This window comes from Condylura cristata, unplaced genomic scaffold (genome assembly GCF_000260355.1).
Source record: "Condylura cristata isolate star-nosed mole 26May11 unplaced genomic scaffold, ConCri1.0 scaffold00011, whole genome shotgun sequence".
Lineage (NCBI taxonomy): Eukaryota > Metazoa > Chordata > Mammalia > Eulipotyphla > Talpidae > Condylura > Condylura cristata.
Window position 1 is genome coordinate 34,650,532 of NW_004567112.1, and position 17,719 is coordinate 34,668,250.

At 41.2% G+C, this 17,719-nt stretch overlaps 1 protein-coding gene across 1 annotated transcript in view; it reads right to left on the reverse strand.

Annotated features, from left to right (window-relative positions):
* The window catches only part of LOC101635977 (chromosome unknown open reading frame, human C10orf11), a 911,709-nt gene that overhangs the window by 377,107 nt on the left and 516,883 nt on the right, over positions 1-17,719 (reverse strand). Inside the window, exons 4-5 of the mRNA XM_012723508.1 lie at positions 12,069-12,208; positions 1,303-1,420 (exon numbers count right to left, since the gene is read on the reverse strand). Of these exons, the coding sequence (XP_012578962.1) occupies positions 1,303-1,420; positions 12,069-12,208 (258 nt within the window). The remainder of the gene's footprint in view (positions 1-1,302; positions 1,421-12,068; positions 12,209-17,719) is intronic.

Below are 17,719 nucleotides of genomic sequence, written 5' to 3' on the forward strand. Positions count from 1 at the left end.
AGAAATAAATTATTTCATTTAGACAAAATTACAAAAGCTAGAATAACTAAAGGCAGTCATGAGCAATACATCAAACCTTTGTCTCGATAAAGGAGAACTGTTAACACTTTAATAGCTATGAAACGAGTCACTCAATTAATTTCCCACATGCTGAAACAGGTAACAATACATTTATCTGCCAGTATTACACCCTCCATATCATATATTTCCACAACTGTTAACAATTTTATACAGCATAACGGGAAATAAGTTGCACCTCATGGATTCAGGGAAAGAAAGTGGCCTGAGGTCTGCTGCTAGCTGAGTAACTTGATGGAAGAGGTTTCATTTTTCTGCTTCGGTTCTGTTTGTTTTTTTCTCTTTCCCTCTTATTCATTTCCAATGCACGTGCAGAGTACTCTAAGTCAGTAAGTGAGAAAACTGGGCCTCTGGAAATACTGGCCAATGTTCCCAACACACAAGCTAGGATCCCACAGGAAGTAACTGTGTAGCTCCGTGGAACCTCGGAAGCCCTGATGGCTGAGCAAAGAGGTAACCAGAGGTCACCAAGTCCATTTCCTAGCCACAGACTTCACTGAAGGACATAAATTCCTCCGAAAGGGACAGTTGTCCATGTTCTTCAATATCACCCTCGGTCTGAATCAAAGACCCAAAGCCAAATCACCCTAAGCCATCAACTCTGTCATTCAAATGACACCACATTCACTTCCACAGCCTCAATGCAGACTGGTCAAGGAAAGGTGAGGAAACACCAACCCCATGAGTTCCAGGAGTTACATGGAGGGTACACACGCCAACCCAGAAAAAGTGAACTTCCCTGTTAATATTTCAGAGAGCTGTCAAGACCTCACCTCTGGCAGAAAGAAAATCATTCTTCACACCTTCCCTGTGGTACCCAGAAGGTTACTCAGAGGTTACACTCTGAGTAACTAGAGGAATCCTACTCATCTGAGAACAGTAAATACCCATTATTTTCCTCTTCCTCATTTTTCAACTCAGGTCTTCAGACACCCCATATTATAAACAAACCATCCTTATGGAGACTGGAAATAATCCCCAGAAGTCTCACTGATAGGCTATGTACAGTGAAAGAATTATGTGGCTGAAATCACCTTACAAATAAGGTCCCCTTAAGACTGAGCACAGGAACAATCAGCTCATCCCCAGTCTTACATGTCAACAGTGTATGCTTAGATGACAACCTGGAGCATCCCACCTGTGATCTAAACACAGAGAAGGACAACTTCATGCACTGAGGAAGAACCAGTGAGATGAGATAGAAATCCATAACTGATAACTTACTGTGGGCTTCACCACTTTCATGAATGCCCCTCTGAGCAAAGCCTCCTCCCGCTCTTGTCTGGTTACTTTCCGAGCATCTAGAAACTTCAAGTTGGGCAGCTTGTGAAGAACAAAGTATCTGGAAGGCAAAAGATGGAAACTACTCATGAAGGTTGGGGTAACACCCTCAAAGACACATACAGTCTACTGGTGCTCAAAAATTAGGTCTTCAGAAGTTTAAATCTTAGTTACTGCTTAACTAAACCTTTTTTTAAAAGAAGTTATTTATTTTGCATACAAGATCTGGGGTGTGGCTACAGGTGCAGGGAGGTGATTCACCAGAGACAGAGTAGGGAGCAGACCTACTGAAATAATACTGCTGAGGGGAGCAGCAGGCGAGACAGGAGAGGTCTGCTATGCCATGTAGGCCATCTCTCTGGCTGGGGATTTAACTCAGGCCATAGCAGTAGGAGTGTGATAGTGCTAAGGGTTAATCTCTAGGCCACCAGAGAGGCCTCTTAACTTAGCAATGAACTATTGCTCGTTGGGGGATGTAAATTATTATATTTTATAAAGACACACAACTGAACTTGAAAAACATACACTAATGGGTTTACTGATTCAAAGACAGATAGAATGCACATACACAGAATTAACCATTATATCATATCAGTATTTTTTTCCTCTGCACATTCAAAATACTGAACCCAGCTTTTTTGCTAAATGGGAAGTTCTCATAAGTTATACTATAACCTGATCAAATCACTATGTCACTGCCATACCTGTGGGTCATCTGTATCACTCTCATTTCTGAAATAACAATTAATAATTAATAACAATTAATGATCAATTTGAAGGTGAAATAGGAGCCCTAAATTTTGTCCATCAGGACAACAAACTAGGAGACACATTGTAATAACTTGAGAAACTTTGTGATAGAATTTAGGAATACATATGGCTGAGAAATGCTGCATTGAAAATCAAACAGGCTTCCTGATGACCCCTGTTTCCTATCAGCACTCAGTTACTTCCACATTAACATTGTGAAGAGTATCTTTCCCTAGGAGAAAGAAGTTGGTTTTGAAGGGATACTAATAGGCCAACAAATACATAAACTCATCATTCCTCTGGCAAGTCTTTGGTACTCATTGTGATAAACTGCCCTCAGGCAGATAGTTCTGGAATTATTTCCATGGGAATCTATCATTACCTTCCTGTATCCAGTTTCCTCAATATTCACTCATCTTCCAAGTTCCAATCCCAGTAAGTTTTCTTCTGCACCTCTAGCCCACAATGCTTTCATCCTCTCACAATCTCAGGGTACAAGGTCAGCACCATACTACCTAACAACTGTTTGTTTTCAATTGCTTTACTGGTGTTCATTTGATGTCCTTACCTACAGTGGATGCTTCATGAAGGCACAGTTAGTATTTTGCTCACTCCAATGCCATCTAGGAAAGTAGCATTGGAAGGGGCTCAGTAAAATATAAGTTCATTTTAGCTGAACAAATATTTCTTGAGCAGATCCCAGGTAGAAGCTGTTTTGGAAGCAGTGTTGGAAGAAAGGGATCTAACTTTGCACATCAAATGACTGAAAACTAACAGCTAGTGGAGGAAAAGAAGGAACAAAACACCTCGAGCAGGCTTCAAAAAACCTAATCCTGAAGGGATCCAAAGCTGTTAGGTTTTTCTCTGTAGACAGTTTCTGGGGTATTTAGTATATCTCCAAGTTCAGACAACCCCAAGGCCAATCCAACACCCCTAAGGTGGCCTCACATTACCAAGAGAATTCACACGCTTGTGCAGAGAGAAGACTTAGCTACTTAGCTGATCACTCAATGCCAGAGACAACAGCATAGAAGTTTCCAGCATAATCTTCTATTACTCATTTTTAAAGTGAAATACTTTCAAATTCTTTAGAAGTATACATTTCCTCCCCAGAAATGCCCACTCTCCAAGACTGAGGTCCTAGAAACTTGACTGTTAATTTCCTGCTTTCAATTTGACCTCAATCTATGACTTTCTTTCCTGTTCCTCCCTGTGCCTCCCCTTTCCTCTCCAAATACCCCTTAAGTTTACCCCACATGAGAAAAATTCTACACAGGGCTGAGATGACCTTTATTACCTCCAGGGAAACCCCCACTGGCCTCAGTCAATGTCAAGAAGACTTCCATCTTCTGCTTATAGCAGCAAAGTCTTGATGACAACAGATTCTTTCAAATAAAGACATGTACAGACGGAAACAATATGTCAGGAGTGACGCTCAAAGGAGTAAAGACACCCACTAAGTGTAGGGTGGGAAAAGATGAATATTCAGGTGAGGAAAACATCAGTATTAGAAAATCAGCCAGTGTTTAATGATGGAATGAAAGATGTCTTCATAGGGCTGGCAGGAACCACGGTGACAACAGACAGCACCTTGTCATTTTGCCCCACTTTGGATCACAGCCCTGAAATCAAAGAAGAGAGAGAGAGAGAGGGAAAGAGGTGCTGGCTTTTAAGTTAGTTAAAAATTTTAGCTAACAAAGAGCTGCTCTTTTCAGAGTATTCTTCTTAGACTGTTGAGGAAACAACCCACGAAATAGGCTGCCAGTGACCCCTGAAACTAGGGATGACTTAATTCCCATCCTGATAACCAACCTGGGGTTTGCAAATGGTTGCAACCTGGAGAGGTTTCAGAGACGCTAGGAAGGAATACAAAGAGGCATCCAGCCTGAGATTCAGCCTAGGGTCTAAAGGTCCTCCCTTAGAAACATCTTCTTTCATTTACTCACTCTTATATTCATGCAGCCCAGACATAATTATTGAGCAGCTACTGCCTGCCAGAAACTGTGCAGGCACTGAGAAGAAGGTGCTGTGCAAAACAGACCATGTGGCTACTCTCAAAGGGCGAATGTTCTAGCACAGTGGTTCTCAAAGATGAGCAAGAATCAGCATCTCCTGGAGTTTTGCTGAAACCCATTGCTGAGCCCATGCCACATCCACTGTGCTTGGAATGGGGCCTTGGAATTTACTTTTCTAAGAAGTTCTCAAGGAAGGCAGATTGGTCCTGCTGAGAATCACTGTCCAAGTGGAATGAACACCATAAAACAGTTTAGGGACTAAGAATTTGGGAAGGTGGCGAAGGGTCTTCTCCCCGGTTCTCGAGGGGCCCCAGTGTCTGTGGCGCACAGCACCCAGCCAGTAACCACTTCTGCCAGACCTGCCTGCCTCTGGGTGGTTTGCAACTGACTCCAAGCCTTGCTGTCAAGTGATAAGCCAGGGGGCTTTTTGCCTGCCTGGGCCATCATGGTCTTGGGAAATCTATTTCTCTTTGTTTTAGGTCATGTCAGGGTGTCAAAAGCTGCATTTTCCATCCGGAGTACAATACAAGTTTGCCATAAAAATACGAGAGGATTCCCTAAGCCACAGAATGAAGGCTTTTACAATATCAATTCAACCCTTGTAAATTTAATCCAGGGTTATTTGTTGCACCAAAATCTCTTTACCGTGATGTATTACTTAGTTACTGGGGTTATCACAGCCGTATCCTAAAGTTGCATAGTACATAAAACATTTCAGTTAACAATGCGGGAAGGTTAACTCCCCCAGATAACCTGCAATCACAAGGGCTAGTCCAGATGACATGCCTCTGTCAGCTTCCACGAGCTATTGATGGTTCAATCAGTTTGTTTTGAAGGTAAAGTACAACAAAAGGGCAGTAAACTTATTCAGACTGTCAACAGGGGCTATCGGGAATGGGGCTTGCAGGTAAGTAATTCTGGGTGTTTTAAGGCTATTATCAAACAGCAATGGTTGAAGGAAGAGACAGCTACTAATAACACAGAAGGCAGCCATCATAAACCACTTTATGGCTGAAACCCCCGTCTATAAATCCTGTGACACCCGGAGACAGCTTCAGATTTATAAAACTGCTTGTTAAGCCAGGGCACTGCTTAATGAAAAGAGATCCGTCTAAGTTCCAAGTCTCACGTCCCTAGCTCCAAAGGGCAACTTCAATTTTCCTGACCTTCCCAAGGTGACTCAGTAAAAGCCCTGGGCTGGAAGATGAAAGTCAGGGGCACTCTGACTGTGATATGGAAGGTGAGGTTATCGAGAGCAGGGATCCTGGGAAGGTGTTTAAAGACCCATTTGCCTCTGTCTGCAAAGATTCTCAAAAAGTGAGACCCACATGCAGAGCTTCTCACATTTTCTCATCACATAACCATTTTCTTAAGGTTCTTCTCTAAGAAGAGACCTAAAACTGGTAGGGGGAGAAAAGAACATCAAAACAACTTTTCTTGTTTGCTTTTTTGCTCCAAAATCAATTCTTCCTGCCCAAATCCCAAACCTCTGACATTTTTCATCTGGACTTCAAAGTAAAAGGAACAGTCCCTTTCCTCCTTCCTGCAACTGTTACCCTGGGAGAGCTGGTGGCTCCCCAGTAAAACCTACAATCACAGAAAAACTGAGCAGGACCAACACTGTCTCCTGGTGGGGTGGGCAGCCACGTTTCTTTCTTTGAGGAAACTCCACCCCCAAAATACCAAGTTTCCAGATATGGAAGGTGAGGGGTCCCTTAGGGAATGGGATGTAGTGTCAATAGCATTTTCCCTACTCCCTTCCCCATATGGCATTTGGTGTTTCCCCCCATTATTTCTTGCCTCCTCCTTGCTCCTATGCATGCGGGCGAGGGAGGCATGATGCAAGCTACTGACACCCTACCTCAGCCCTCCGAAGGCAGCAACGTGTGATCCATGAGCTGTTTCCAGTATTTCACAAAGCTGAACAGAACAGGGTGAACACGCCAACAAACCATCAAACTTCTTTGCTTTGGACTAGATGACATCAACCCCATTTGGAAACGCTGGTTACCTCATGCTGACCGAAGGCACTGATCAACAGCTAAATGTGTCTGATTAATTTTTAAAAGTTAGCAGTGGCTTCAATGTAGCATATTTAAAGAGATCGAAGCTTTAAAGTGTATGTGGGGGGGGGGAGAGAAGAAAATTAATGAGGGGGTCAGTCTCCATCATGGAAAGCCTGGAACTAACAGGGCAAAGGAAGAGCTCACATTCTGAGCTGATCTTGCTGTGTAATCTTGATTCCGTCTTTGCCGCCTTTCTGAGATGATCCATCTGTGCAATGAAGGGAACTGGCTAAATGATGTTTAAAGCCTCTTAAGCTTTCACTTGTTTGAATTCTGTGTGCTTCAAAGTTAATTTACAATAAATACCTCTATATCCTCCTTTCTTATTACTCCAATTTCCTTATATAACCACCCCCCTCACACCTCCAGGTAAAGGAGGACTGTGAGAAACAGTCAATAAAGACCAAAGAGTAATGAACAAACACTGTGAGCGGAATAACTCCAGATGCTCAGAGAGATGACAATGATCTCACTCTAATGAGCCGAGGTGAGCTCACCTACAGCATTAATGAATGCCTGACAACTGGCAAAGGCCAGCTGATTTTCCTCACAGCTCACCGGCAACATGTTTGAAGTCTCGCTGCAAACAATACACCCACAGGACAGACCAAGGCCCTAGGCAGAGGGTAACCAGCAATTACTCTGTGGGCTTCTGTCACTTTGATCTCTGGGTCATGACCTTTGCTTTCTTGTGATCTTCAAAGCCCAGATTGTAGATTAGCAGGAGAATGCTAGCTGGGTTATGTAAGCCACAAGTTTTACAGCTCCTATTCGACTGGAAAAAGGTGGTGGCCCAGGAGCACAGCAGGCATGGAGGTCCCTCCCTCCTTCCCTATGGCTGAGTGCTGCCGACACTGGGCAGACTGGCTCCAGGGCCGCTCCCTGAGAAGGAACAAAGAAAGGGCGCCATGTTTTAAATAATTTAAAGTTGTAGGGAATGCAGACAGGGTCTACCGAGTAGGAAGGAAGAAAGCCAGGCCAACTACAGGTTGGAGTGGCAGAGAGAATCAACGGCAAAAAGCTCAAGGACAGAGGTGGAGCCAGGAGATGGTGAGACCCACACACTTATGGACAGGTGAGCTCTAGCCCTGAACACCATCAATCTTTACTCCGCCGCCCTTCCTGCAGTAAGAAAGAAAAGAACTCCAAGGTAAGGGAAGACTAAACCGTTCTGGGCACCCAAGTTTGCCCTATTTGGTTATTTTTTGATTTGTGTTCAAGTCCACAGGAGCTCCCAAGTGGTTTTAGTAAATGGTGGTCTTGCAGGCCAGTTTTGCCTCACCACTATCTTCCTGCCCAAATCCGGAAAGAAGCTGGCTAGAACATTCACCTCCCTTCAACATTCATCCCAAAATAGCAGCACAGCAGGCGTACGGCAAAGCATACACAGGTTTAGCGCCTGCCTTAACATGGCAATGGATATTTCTCAGCCAGAGTATGATCAATGGCAAAGAGAAACTCCAGGCACAGTTTTGTTCCTGCCTCAGAAAGGCCAGGGTACTGCTCCACAGCCTGGTAGAGTGTCTGCACTCATGTGCAGATTTAATGAGCCCGTTTTACTGTGGGGATGCATGCCAAGAAAACCCAACTGTGCACAGGGGCAAGTGATGAAGGAGGAAGGTGAAGTGGGGGGAGGGAAGGAAAGAATCCAGAAACCAAAGCATCTGTGAAGCCATTTTCAATAACTACATAAATCTAGTCACTTCCCATTTCTGGTCCAGTGGTTGACCACAAAGTGACCTAAAAGTGAGCTGACCTCTCTGAAATCAACATCTCCCATGGAAATGAAACAACAGACATACTTGTTTTGATGTATGGCTGGGTGACATACTATAAATATTACATCACATAACCACAGAGGATGCCAATCAATAAGAAATTTTTTTGAGACAGCACTAAATGAACCATGGGTTCTTACTTCTGAATACACTCCTTTAAGACTCCTACTATTGCTTAAATGATTAATAGAAGACATATTGTCAGAAAATGTACTTAAAGTGAAAAACAGTAAACTAGAAATATCACTCATTTTTAAGCAATTTTCTAGTGAAAATATCACATAAATTTACATAGGCTCTACTATTTAGATCTGGGTAACAGCTAGGAAGAAGGCAGATTCAAGTTTTGTGGATGAAGGGCCAGAAAAATATTTTACAAAAAAGAGAGAGAGGGAAAAAAAATGGCAGCTACATATAAAAACCCAAACACCACAGGAACTCTGGATTCAAAAGTCATACTGTGAAACCCTAACATTTCTCAGGGACAAATGGAACAACTTCAGAATGAACAAAACAGAGCTTCTTACAAACAATAGAACAGAAATGTACCATACACACACACAAACATCTTATTCAAATGCAAGTGTGAGTTTGTCAAACCAGAAATCAAGAATTAAATAAAAAGTTTCATACTGCTGGAGAACTGCTCCACCATCCCCCATCCCCTGGCTGGCCCTGGCTCAGTAAATGTGTAGCTGGATAGACTCAAGTTTAATGTCCCTTCCATCATTCTTAGTTCCTACTTGTCTCAGAATGTAACCACCTTGCCATCATTGAGGGTGACTCATGGATTTTCTGAGATAATTTTGATGAGATGTGATTTTTGACTGTAAGCAGCTCCTCAAATCTAGCTCCTGATGACCTCCTGGCTATACGAGTATCTAATACACAGTCTTCCAGGCCCATCCCACAAAGCCTGCCCGGGGAACAGACCTAGGGTGGGAATCACAAGCTTGAAGGAGAACTAGGCCATCTTTACAGACTTGGTCACTCCTCTAAATATCATGCCCTTGCTAAAGAATCATGACCCAATAACATCAGATGAAATCTGAAGGATAATTCCTTGCTGATTTACTGCATTTGTTGGCATCTAAATGGTATGATTCCACATAGGCAGTTGATGTTCACAGGCCCTGCAGCTCTCTGTTAAGTACTTAGCTCCTCAGAGGGAAGGATAACTTAAAGCCATCTCTGGTAAACAATTACTAAGTCTATTCCACGGCCAGCAGGACTTTAGGTATTAAAGAGGTTTCAAAGGACAAAACACAGCCACTACCTACTGGGAGCCATTCTTTGAATATTGACATATGTGTAGTGAGTAAAATGTGCAATACAGCATATATAAAAAAGGAAGAACTGTAAATGTTATATAGTCAACAGAGATTTTAAAGACTACTTAGTCCATTAGTTCCAAATTGAGCACCAGAATTACCTTTTGACTATTTGGTTGCATTTGCAATCAAATGAATGGCAAGGCCTTAGATGATTTGAAAATGTCGTTCATGTTTAATAGTCACTGAGATAGACTATACTTCCCATTTTATGGATCACACAGGCAGAGGTGGGTGCCAACAAATAGAACTGGGGGGTTTCCCCACTATTCTCTCTTTCTAAAAATAGAAATTATATGCCATTTCCATTCACATTTAGGTTTTTGACCATGAGTAATTACCATATTTATAAATATACCTACATACACAAGACACATATATAAGCACACACATTGTAATTTTTTTGTGCTATTCTAAAGAAACACAGAAGTCTAAAGAAAATAGTCAAAAACAAGCTAATTTCCCAAAGAATGCTTTGTTGACTAAAAATGTTTTCTGAGAGACTTTTCTTGGACTTGCTTGACCTTTTCAAAACACTGCAAGTTACTAAAAAAGATAAAATATGTTTTAAGCAACCCTTCATACCTCCAATCCAGTTGTTACATGCTTCAAAATTGTTAAGAATGTTAAAGAAGTGCTTCAGTTCTAAATGATTAATAAACTTAAAGGGCTCATTTAGAAATTTGTAAGTACTCACCTGTTTCACATTAATCATGTTTCTCCTAATAGAGCTCACATTCAAATATGCATTACTGCATCCCAAATAACAATGGAGAAATATTTTAAACATTTGTTTTAAAAATAGGATTAGAGCTTTATTTTTGGAATAAAACCAGTCTAGAGGCCTCCCTGGTGGCACAGGGGTTAGTCTCAGCACTATCAAGCTAATGCCAACCACAGGGCCATAAGTTCAATCCCCAGCCAGGGAGCCGACCCTATGGTGCAGCAGACCTCTCTGTCTCATCTGCTGCTACCCTGAGTAGATCTGCCAGTTCTGCTCCCCACTCTGTCTCTGCTGAAACCTCTCACCCACCACACCTCTGGCCTCCACCACAGCTCTTGTATGTGTAAATAAATTAAATAAATCTTAAAATATAAATAAATGATAAAACCAATCTCAGAATCTTACAATATTAGTCAAAGAACCTAGAACATAAGGTTTAAGTTACAGAATTCTCCCCAACAAAAACATACAGCTGAATTTCTTCTATAGCCTTACTTATATGTCTCTGTGTTTTATTTTTAATATACAATATTCAACAACCTTCAGAATTTCTTACAACTTTGTTTTAATACAAAATGATTGTCCCCAAATTTATTTCTTTATAAGTTACCATAGATTTTTATGAGTCTGAACAAAAGATTACTCTCAAGCCACTGCCCTCTCTCCCCAAAGCCCCCCACCTCAATTTTCCAGTTCCCCTATCTGCCTTGTGTTTCCTTGCTCCCCCCTCCCATCCTCTCTCTTTTCCACACTGATTCAGGCAGGGTGTTAATGAGAGCTTGGGTCATAATGGAGCAAGACAAATTATACATAAAATCATGAGAAACATATAAAACAACTCCAAGAATGCGAGCTTATGTTTGGAGTTTTCTCACACTTCTAAAAATGGAGCTTCCATATAACCCATCAATTCCACATTCAGGTATCTATCCAAAGGACACAAAAACATTGGTTCAAAAGGACACCTCATGTCTTTTGCAGAAACATGGGAAGGAGCTGGAAGGGATCAAGTTAGTGAAATAAGCGAAAAAGAAAAAGAAAAATACCAGAGAGTTTCACTAATAGGAGCTTAAGGGACTGGAGGGGTGGGGGTGCGGGGAGAGCAAGTGTAATAAAGAAAAAAAAATGAAAAACAACAAACAACTATACCCCAGAGACATTTTACAGGGGTGGAGTGGGGAATGGGATAAAAAATGGGGTGGGAAAGGTGCACAGGACTATGGTAATGGCACACGGGTGAAATGGTGGTGGGAAGTCCACAGGGATTACAACCAAGATGGAAAAAGGCACAAAATGAAGAATGATGTAAAAATTAAAAAAAAAAAAAAAGAATGCAAGCTTATAAAATTCAAAACTGAAGAAGGAAAATGAAAGGAATTTAGTACAGTGGATAGATCAAGATGACTTTCTAATGGAGGTGGATTTGGATCAGGTGTTTCAAAGTAGATGGCTTAGAATAAGTGAGTAATATGAAAAGCATTTCTAATCCCATCAAGTGCATGGTTGGTGGGTGCTAAGGTGCATGTAGCTTTATGAAACAAAATTCTCAGCTTTGTGGAAATTCCTCTTGGGAGTATATGTACGGTCCCTCCAAAAAGGGATCTTGAGGCAGACCACAGGAGGTCTTATAACACAGAGTAGGGTTGAGCAAAGTCTAGCTCATGGATCAAACCTGGCCCATTGCCTGTTTTTATAGATAAAGTTTTATTCTAACATGGTCATGCCACTCACTAATTGTTTATGACTGTTTCCACACACAACGGGGTGCAGAGTTGAAAAGCAGCAGCAGAAACCATATGACCTTCAAAGTCTAAAATATTTATTATTGTACTGTTACTAAAAAACAAAAATAGTCTGTCAATGCTTGACCTAGATCTCTGGTGACCTCAACAAAGGGAGACAATAGGTAGCAAAAGGTGAAGTTTAACATTATTATGGGACTGTTATTTATGAAATACCAACTGTGTGCCCCATAGATTAATATCATCCCCCTCAAACATGCTATTTTCCCTTTTACCCACCATATTCAAAACCTGGATACTCACCTGTACCTCTTATAGTCTTCCTCATCCTTTTCCAAGTTGACTAGCTCATTGGGACATGCCACATTACCCAGAAGGCTGAGGTACTCCAGAGCTGGGGTCACTTCTGCCAGGTGATCAAGCAGACACTCCAAGTCAGTGATGTGACAAAAGTCAAGGATCTTGATCCAGAAAGACAAAAGGGTTAGCAAGAAACACAGACAATAACTGAATGAGAACCTACCTAACAGGAGATGATTCCAATCTGCTCCAATGAGATGACATGGGTGAGGGTTAAAAGCAACTTATCTATGGGTGTCTGGCATGGCTAATTTTTACTCCCAACTGTTGGTGACATAGCCCAGTTTTTCTGGGTAGGAAAGGCTAAGCCCAGATCACTCAAGAGAGACTAAGAGAACTTAACTGTTTTATCACATTTTTCTTTCCACTATAGTGTAGATTCCACGTGGTAAAATGTTCACAATATACAAATGCATAAAACTTTATTTTTTTCCAGTAATAAAAGAAAAGAATTGTTTCCAAAGGTCTCATTAAAATATATTCCCCACTCCCCTTTATGGGGTAATTTATCATTAAAACATATGGGAATGACACAAATGGAAAAAAAGATCAACATCCTCTTATGATCTGAGAGCCTGTGGTATAGCTAAGCATTGTTCAGTGGCCTCACTGGAGACAATAAAGCATTAGATTAGGAGAGAAGGAGAACAAAAATAGGAAGAGAAGACAAAGTAGGTAAGTTAGAATAGATTTAGCCAAGTTAGGCAGGTCACAATGCATTTCCTGAGAATTTGTTTTGGATATAATAATCTATGAAAGAGAGAATGAATGAGGGAGTGGCATGATGGTGGAATTACTCCACCATCCATCTCTTCAGTCTGATCCACTGTTCACTAAAAGTAAATGCTAAGACCTCTATACCATGTAAGGCAGTCATCGGGGAATCACAGACATTGGGGAGATAGTCCAACATCAATCCCTGGCTTGAATCACATACAGATGTGCACATGACCCTAGGCAAGGTGATGATTAGACAGGACAGATATGGAAGCCATGACTAACAAGCAGCCTGTGTAGGAGAGGAGTTTCTGAACATTAGCAGACAGAATGGAGTCTTTGCTAGGGAGTGACAACAGAGCTCACTAAAGATATAAGGGCGCTAAAGATACAGGGGCGGATGCAGCACTGGAGAATCAAAGATTCAGGGTATAACTTGCAGGAGTGAACTCCACATGGACCCAGGAGAGAGAAGCAAAATCAAAGGATAAACCTGACTTACTCTAGAAGAATTTTATCAAACCATGGGAAGTTGCCCAGATTTTCTCACACTTCATTTCAACTTGTCAGAGAAGAATGAACTCCAAATCCAACCAATGTCTGACTGCAATCTCTAAAATACTTGCCAAGGGCTCACCACCAGGTAGCTCATTCTCTCTGACAAGCATAAAAGAGTTTCTCTTTCCTCTGGGATTGAATCTTCCTCAACTTCCTACCCACTGTTCCAAACTTAACACCTTGGGGTCACAAAGAATAAGACATTCTTCTCTTCCACCAACAGGGCCCTTCAGAGAGTCTTCCTAAGATTTTATATACTCTAAACTAAGTTCCCTTAAGCATTCTTCAAACATGTTTTTCTTCCATCATATGTAACAATAAATACGGTATTCTGTGAGGGAGCAAGACAGAGACAATGAGAGAGAGATCACAAGTAGAAAGGACAATGTTTGTAAGAGGGGCTTCAAGTACTTGGACCCATTATAGTTTCCAATTTTCCAAAATTAACCCCACTTCCTAAACCAAGACTGCACAATGGGCATTGAAGTTATCAATTATTTACTTTTTAATAAATTATATCAAAGAACGACAACAACGGACCACTAGAATGAGAATGATGGAATGGGAGCATGTGGCTAGTAGAGAAAAGGTCTGGCTAGGAAAATAAAAATGTCTACCAGTACTCAGTACTCTGTAGCAGCACAGCCCTCAGACCCCAGAAGTAACACAGGGGGCCCTATAACTTGCACTGACTTCCTCAAGTTATTAAATCCCCTGCCCACTGTTTGGTACCAGTCACAGACCAACACTCCTTCAGGTGGTGTACCCTGGGTCTCAGCTTGAACTGGCCTGAGTCTCAGTCCCAACACCTTTTTCTTTCTTTCGGGGTTCCCTATAACTTCTTATCTGATCAGTTGGGATCCATCGGGTGCTTCAAGGAGCACTAGGACTCAACCTATCAAGCTGTCCCACAGGCTCAATGCCAGGCCTTCTTCCTGGGAAGGAAGCCAGACAAAATGATCACTCACACTGACCAGGGAAAGATATCTTTGGTGGGACTTCAAGAGATTCAGTTGTCCAAATGGTGTTGTCATGTCTTGGGTGGTTCAAATTTTCATCTAGATGATAATAGCAGACAACCTAGGGAAGTCCTTTCTACTATGGATGGATAGGCAGCCCAAAATTGATTTTCCTGCTAGAGATAAATTCATTAAATCTTGGCTATTTTTCATTATCTATAAGGTGGGAAAATGAAGATATGGAATTCAAAACTGGTAAAATTTTTAAGGTGAGACAATATTGGAAAACTGAGTTGGATTGAACTCCCAGTCATTTCTTAATACTGAATGATAGAGTGAGGAAGCTTAGCATGACACTATCCAGGGATTAGTAAATCTTCATATGGAAACTTATTGCAGAGCTTGTGGTGATCTTATAGTTCATGTAGGAAAGGAATGTATCAGAGTTTTCTCAAATTTTTCTAATAATTTTAAAAAATTTTAACCAAAATTTAGTGGTAAAATCAGTAATGATGAGCAGTAACATTGAGGAAAGTATTTCTAAACTATAAAAAATAAAAATCAATTTCAATTAGATGGAATTATCTTCCTTTTCTCTCTATAGAAGCTATAAAATTTTATCATAACCAATTTGTCAGGAAATTTGCAGGACAAAGAAAACAGGAAAATAGGGTTTATAGATGTATGCTTGATAATATAGAAAGGTAGTTCAATTTCTAAATAGTCACTATTTTAATATTTGTCAATTTAAAACTGTTTGCTTTGTTTTGATAGATTTGTATCCCAAATATGCATCTTCGTGACTAGTTTTGCATTTATTTTTATGTAGCCATTGACTGTCAGAGAACCTCTTCAATTTCTTTAAGTTTCATATCCCATAAAACCTGTATCTGCCCCTGAAGAAGAAACGATGGAGATGTGGATTTATTCAAATACCTTGGGCGAAATATCTTGGGCAAAGGGTCTGCACACTTCAAAAAGTTTTAGCCATCCTGTGCATTCCTGTGAATCCAAGGAATTTTGGGTTGATTAGAATTCTTGGAGCCTTGCAGTCTGCCTCATTTAGGGTATTTTCTGTAGCAGAAGTTACTCTATTTCCCTGAATCTTTCAACTACTCACTAAATCATCAGTCAGGCTGAGTCAGAGAGTCTCCATGAATCCATGCCAGTGAGCACCTCACTGGTACTTATTCCATGGATGCTCTGGGCCAGAACTTTGTTGTGTGGACACCGCCACTGGAAGATGAAATGAGTTTTAATTGGTTTCTAGACCTCAAGACACACACAGTCCTGCCTTGCTTGCTTGTTGGCTCTGAGGTAGACTAGTAAAGTTGCATAAAAAATTAACCAGGGACAATTAGTGGTGGGAACTTGGGGTCCCTGGCTAACCAAGAGACCCACAGTGGAGACACTTGCAGGGATTCTCCTCAGGGTGTTTTTTATACTTTTTTTTTTTTTAACTGAAGTTATGTGGCACACTTTCAGCTCTCTCCAGCTGGATTCTCAGTATACACCTGGCCTCCCTCATCAAGTCTTCTCCAGACTTGCTGTTTAGATTTTTTCAGTGTTGTCTACAGAAAGTTGCCATCATAGAGCCCAGCTGTCATGGTGAGGTTTGCCAAGGGAGATTTTCTGGAACAGCCTAAGATCAAAAAGTAACATCTTGCCTTGAAAGTCTGCAGCATGAAGGAGGAGGGGAGTCTCCTAGTGTCAAGTCTACTAGCACAGGTATATAAAGTTGTTTCCAAGTGAATATGGACATGTGCCCTTCCCCTCTGTGCACAACTCCAGATCAGAGGGCAGCCTATACAACCACTGGAAGAAATTTCATCAAAGCTGATCCTAACAGGATTTTTGAGTATTAATTTTAGTCTGTATGAAATTGTCTTATTTTGATTCACATACATTATCCAAGTAATCATCATCAACATCCAAATAACAATTAAGAAAACTGCAGTTATAGGTTACATAGCAAGGCACCACATTCAACCTACATGCTAAAGACATGACATTTCTACGAGTAAGTGATACATGACATCCTAAACCAAGAGAGGAATTTATAATACTGAAAATAAGTCTTACAGGCATTTACAGGAGACCCTCATGTGCTGTTAGAGAGTTGTCTCTACACCTCAGTTACTTTCAGTTTGGGTTCATTCATGTAAGCCTTTAAGGCTCTGGCTAACAGTCAAATGTACTAAGAAGTTGTAAAGTCTTTGGGTGTTAACAAAGTGATATCCCATTTACTACACCATAAATCTCCCAATAATACTCTGAAGTCTATTATTACTTTGAAGTATGTATATTATACCCAATAGATAGAGTGAGGCCTCTACCAAGATGCAGAGATGCCTGGAGATGCTACAGGCACCTGCCGTGGGAGTTCATGACTTGCCTTTTGAATCACGCATTGGTCTTCCTGCAGCAACACAACTGTGCAACATTCCCCCCCCCCTCTAAAATACATGTGCAGGCTCACTGCACTCGCAAGACAGAGAGTGAAGAGAGTGTGATATAAAATGAAGTCAACTTCCTGCCCTATCTCCTCACTCCAAGGGAAAAATGAGGAGAAATCTTTTAATTGTACTGACATCAGTTTTTCTCATGTCTGCTGTTGGATATTTGGCATGATATAGCTGAGGATGTTGCCAAATACCCAAGCCTCTTGGGGAAGAGTCAGGAATAATGCTTGCCTGCTCATGGATGAGTAAGACATTGAGCATGAGAGTAAGAACATTGGGGAGAGGAGGTCAACTCCATGACTGGTGTCCACTGAAACAAAGGAAAATGAAGATGTAACCTGGGAAGGCCAACCTAGTAGGTATACCAGGAGGATACCAAAGAGGAGGGCTGACCAGAAGTAGAACAGAGGGTTTACAGAATGAAGATAAGAATTTAAGCAGAGACATAGAGCTGGGAAGTGAAGTATCAGTGAACTGGCAAGATATCTCAGATACTGGGTTTAGGCTTTTGAATCCCTTTTATAAGCTCCCTCTGTATCTAGAAGCATAATAGGCACAGAAATCAGATGCTCCCCACACCTTAACTGCTCTTCTGAGCACTGATTGTTCCTCCTTTGGGTTTCTGAATCTGGGACTGGAAATTAGTATACCTGGGTTCAGCACTGAGTCCCACAGCTGACAATCTATGTGAACTCATAATCTTATACCCTCCCCATTTATTCATAAAAAGGAAAGTTGTCCATCAACAGTACAGAATTCACAACACAATATGAGGATGATGTTCAATTTCAAAAGTCAAAGAACCACTCTAAATCTAGACAAGGAGGCACTGCAGGCTCAGTTCCAAACCACTACACTCAAGTAAATATCACAATAAAGCAAATCACACAAAATTTTG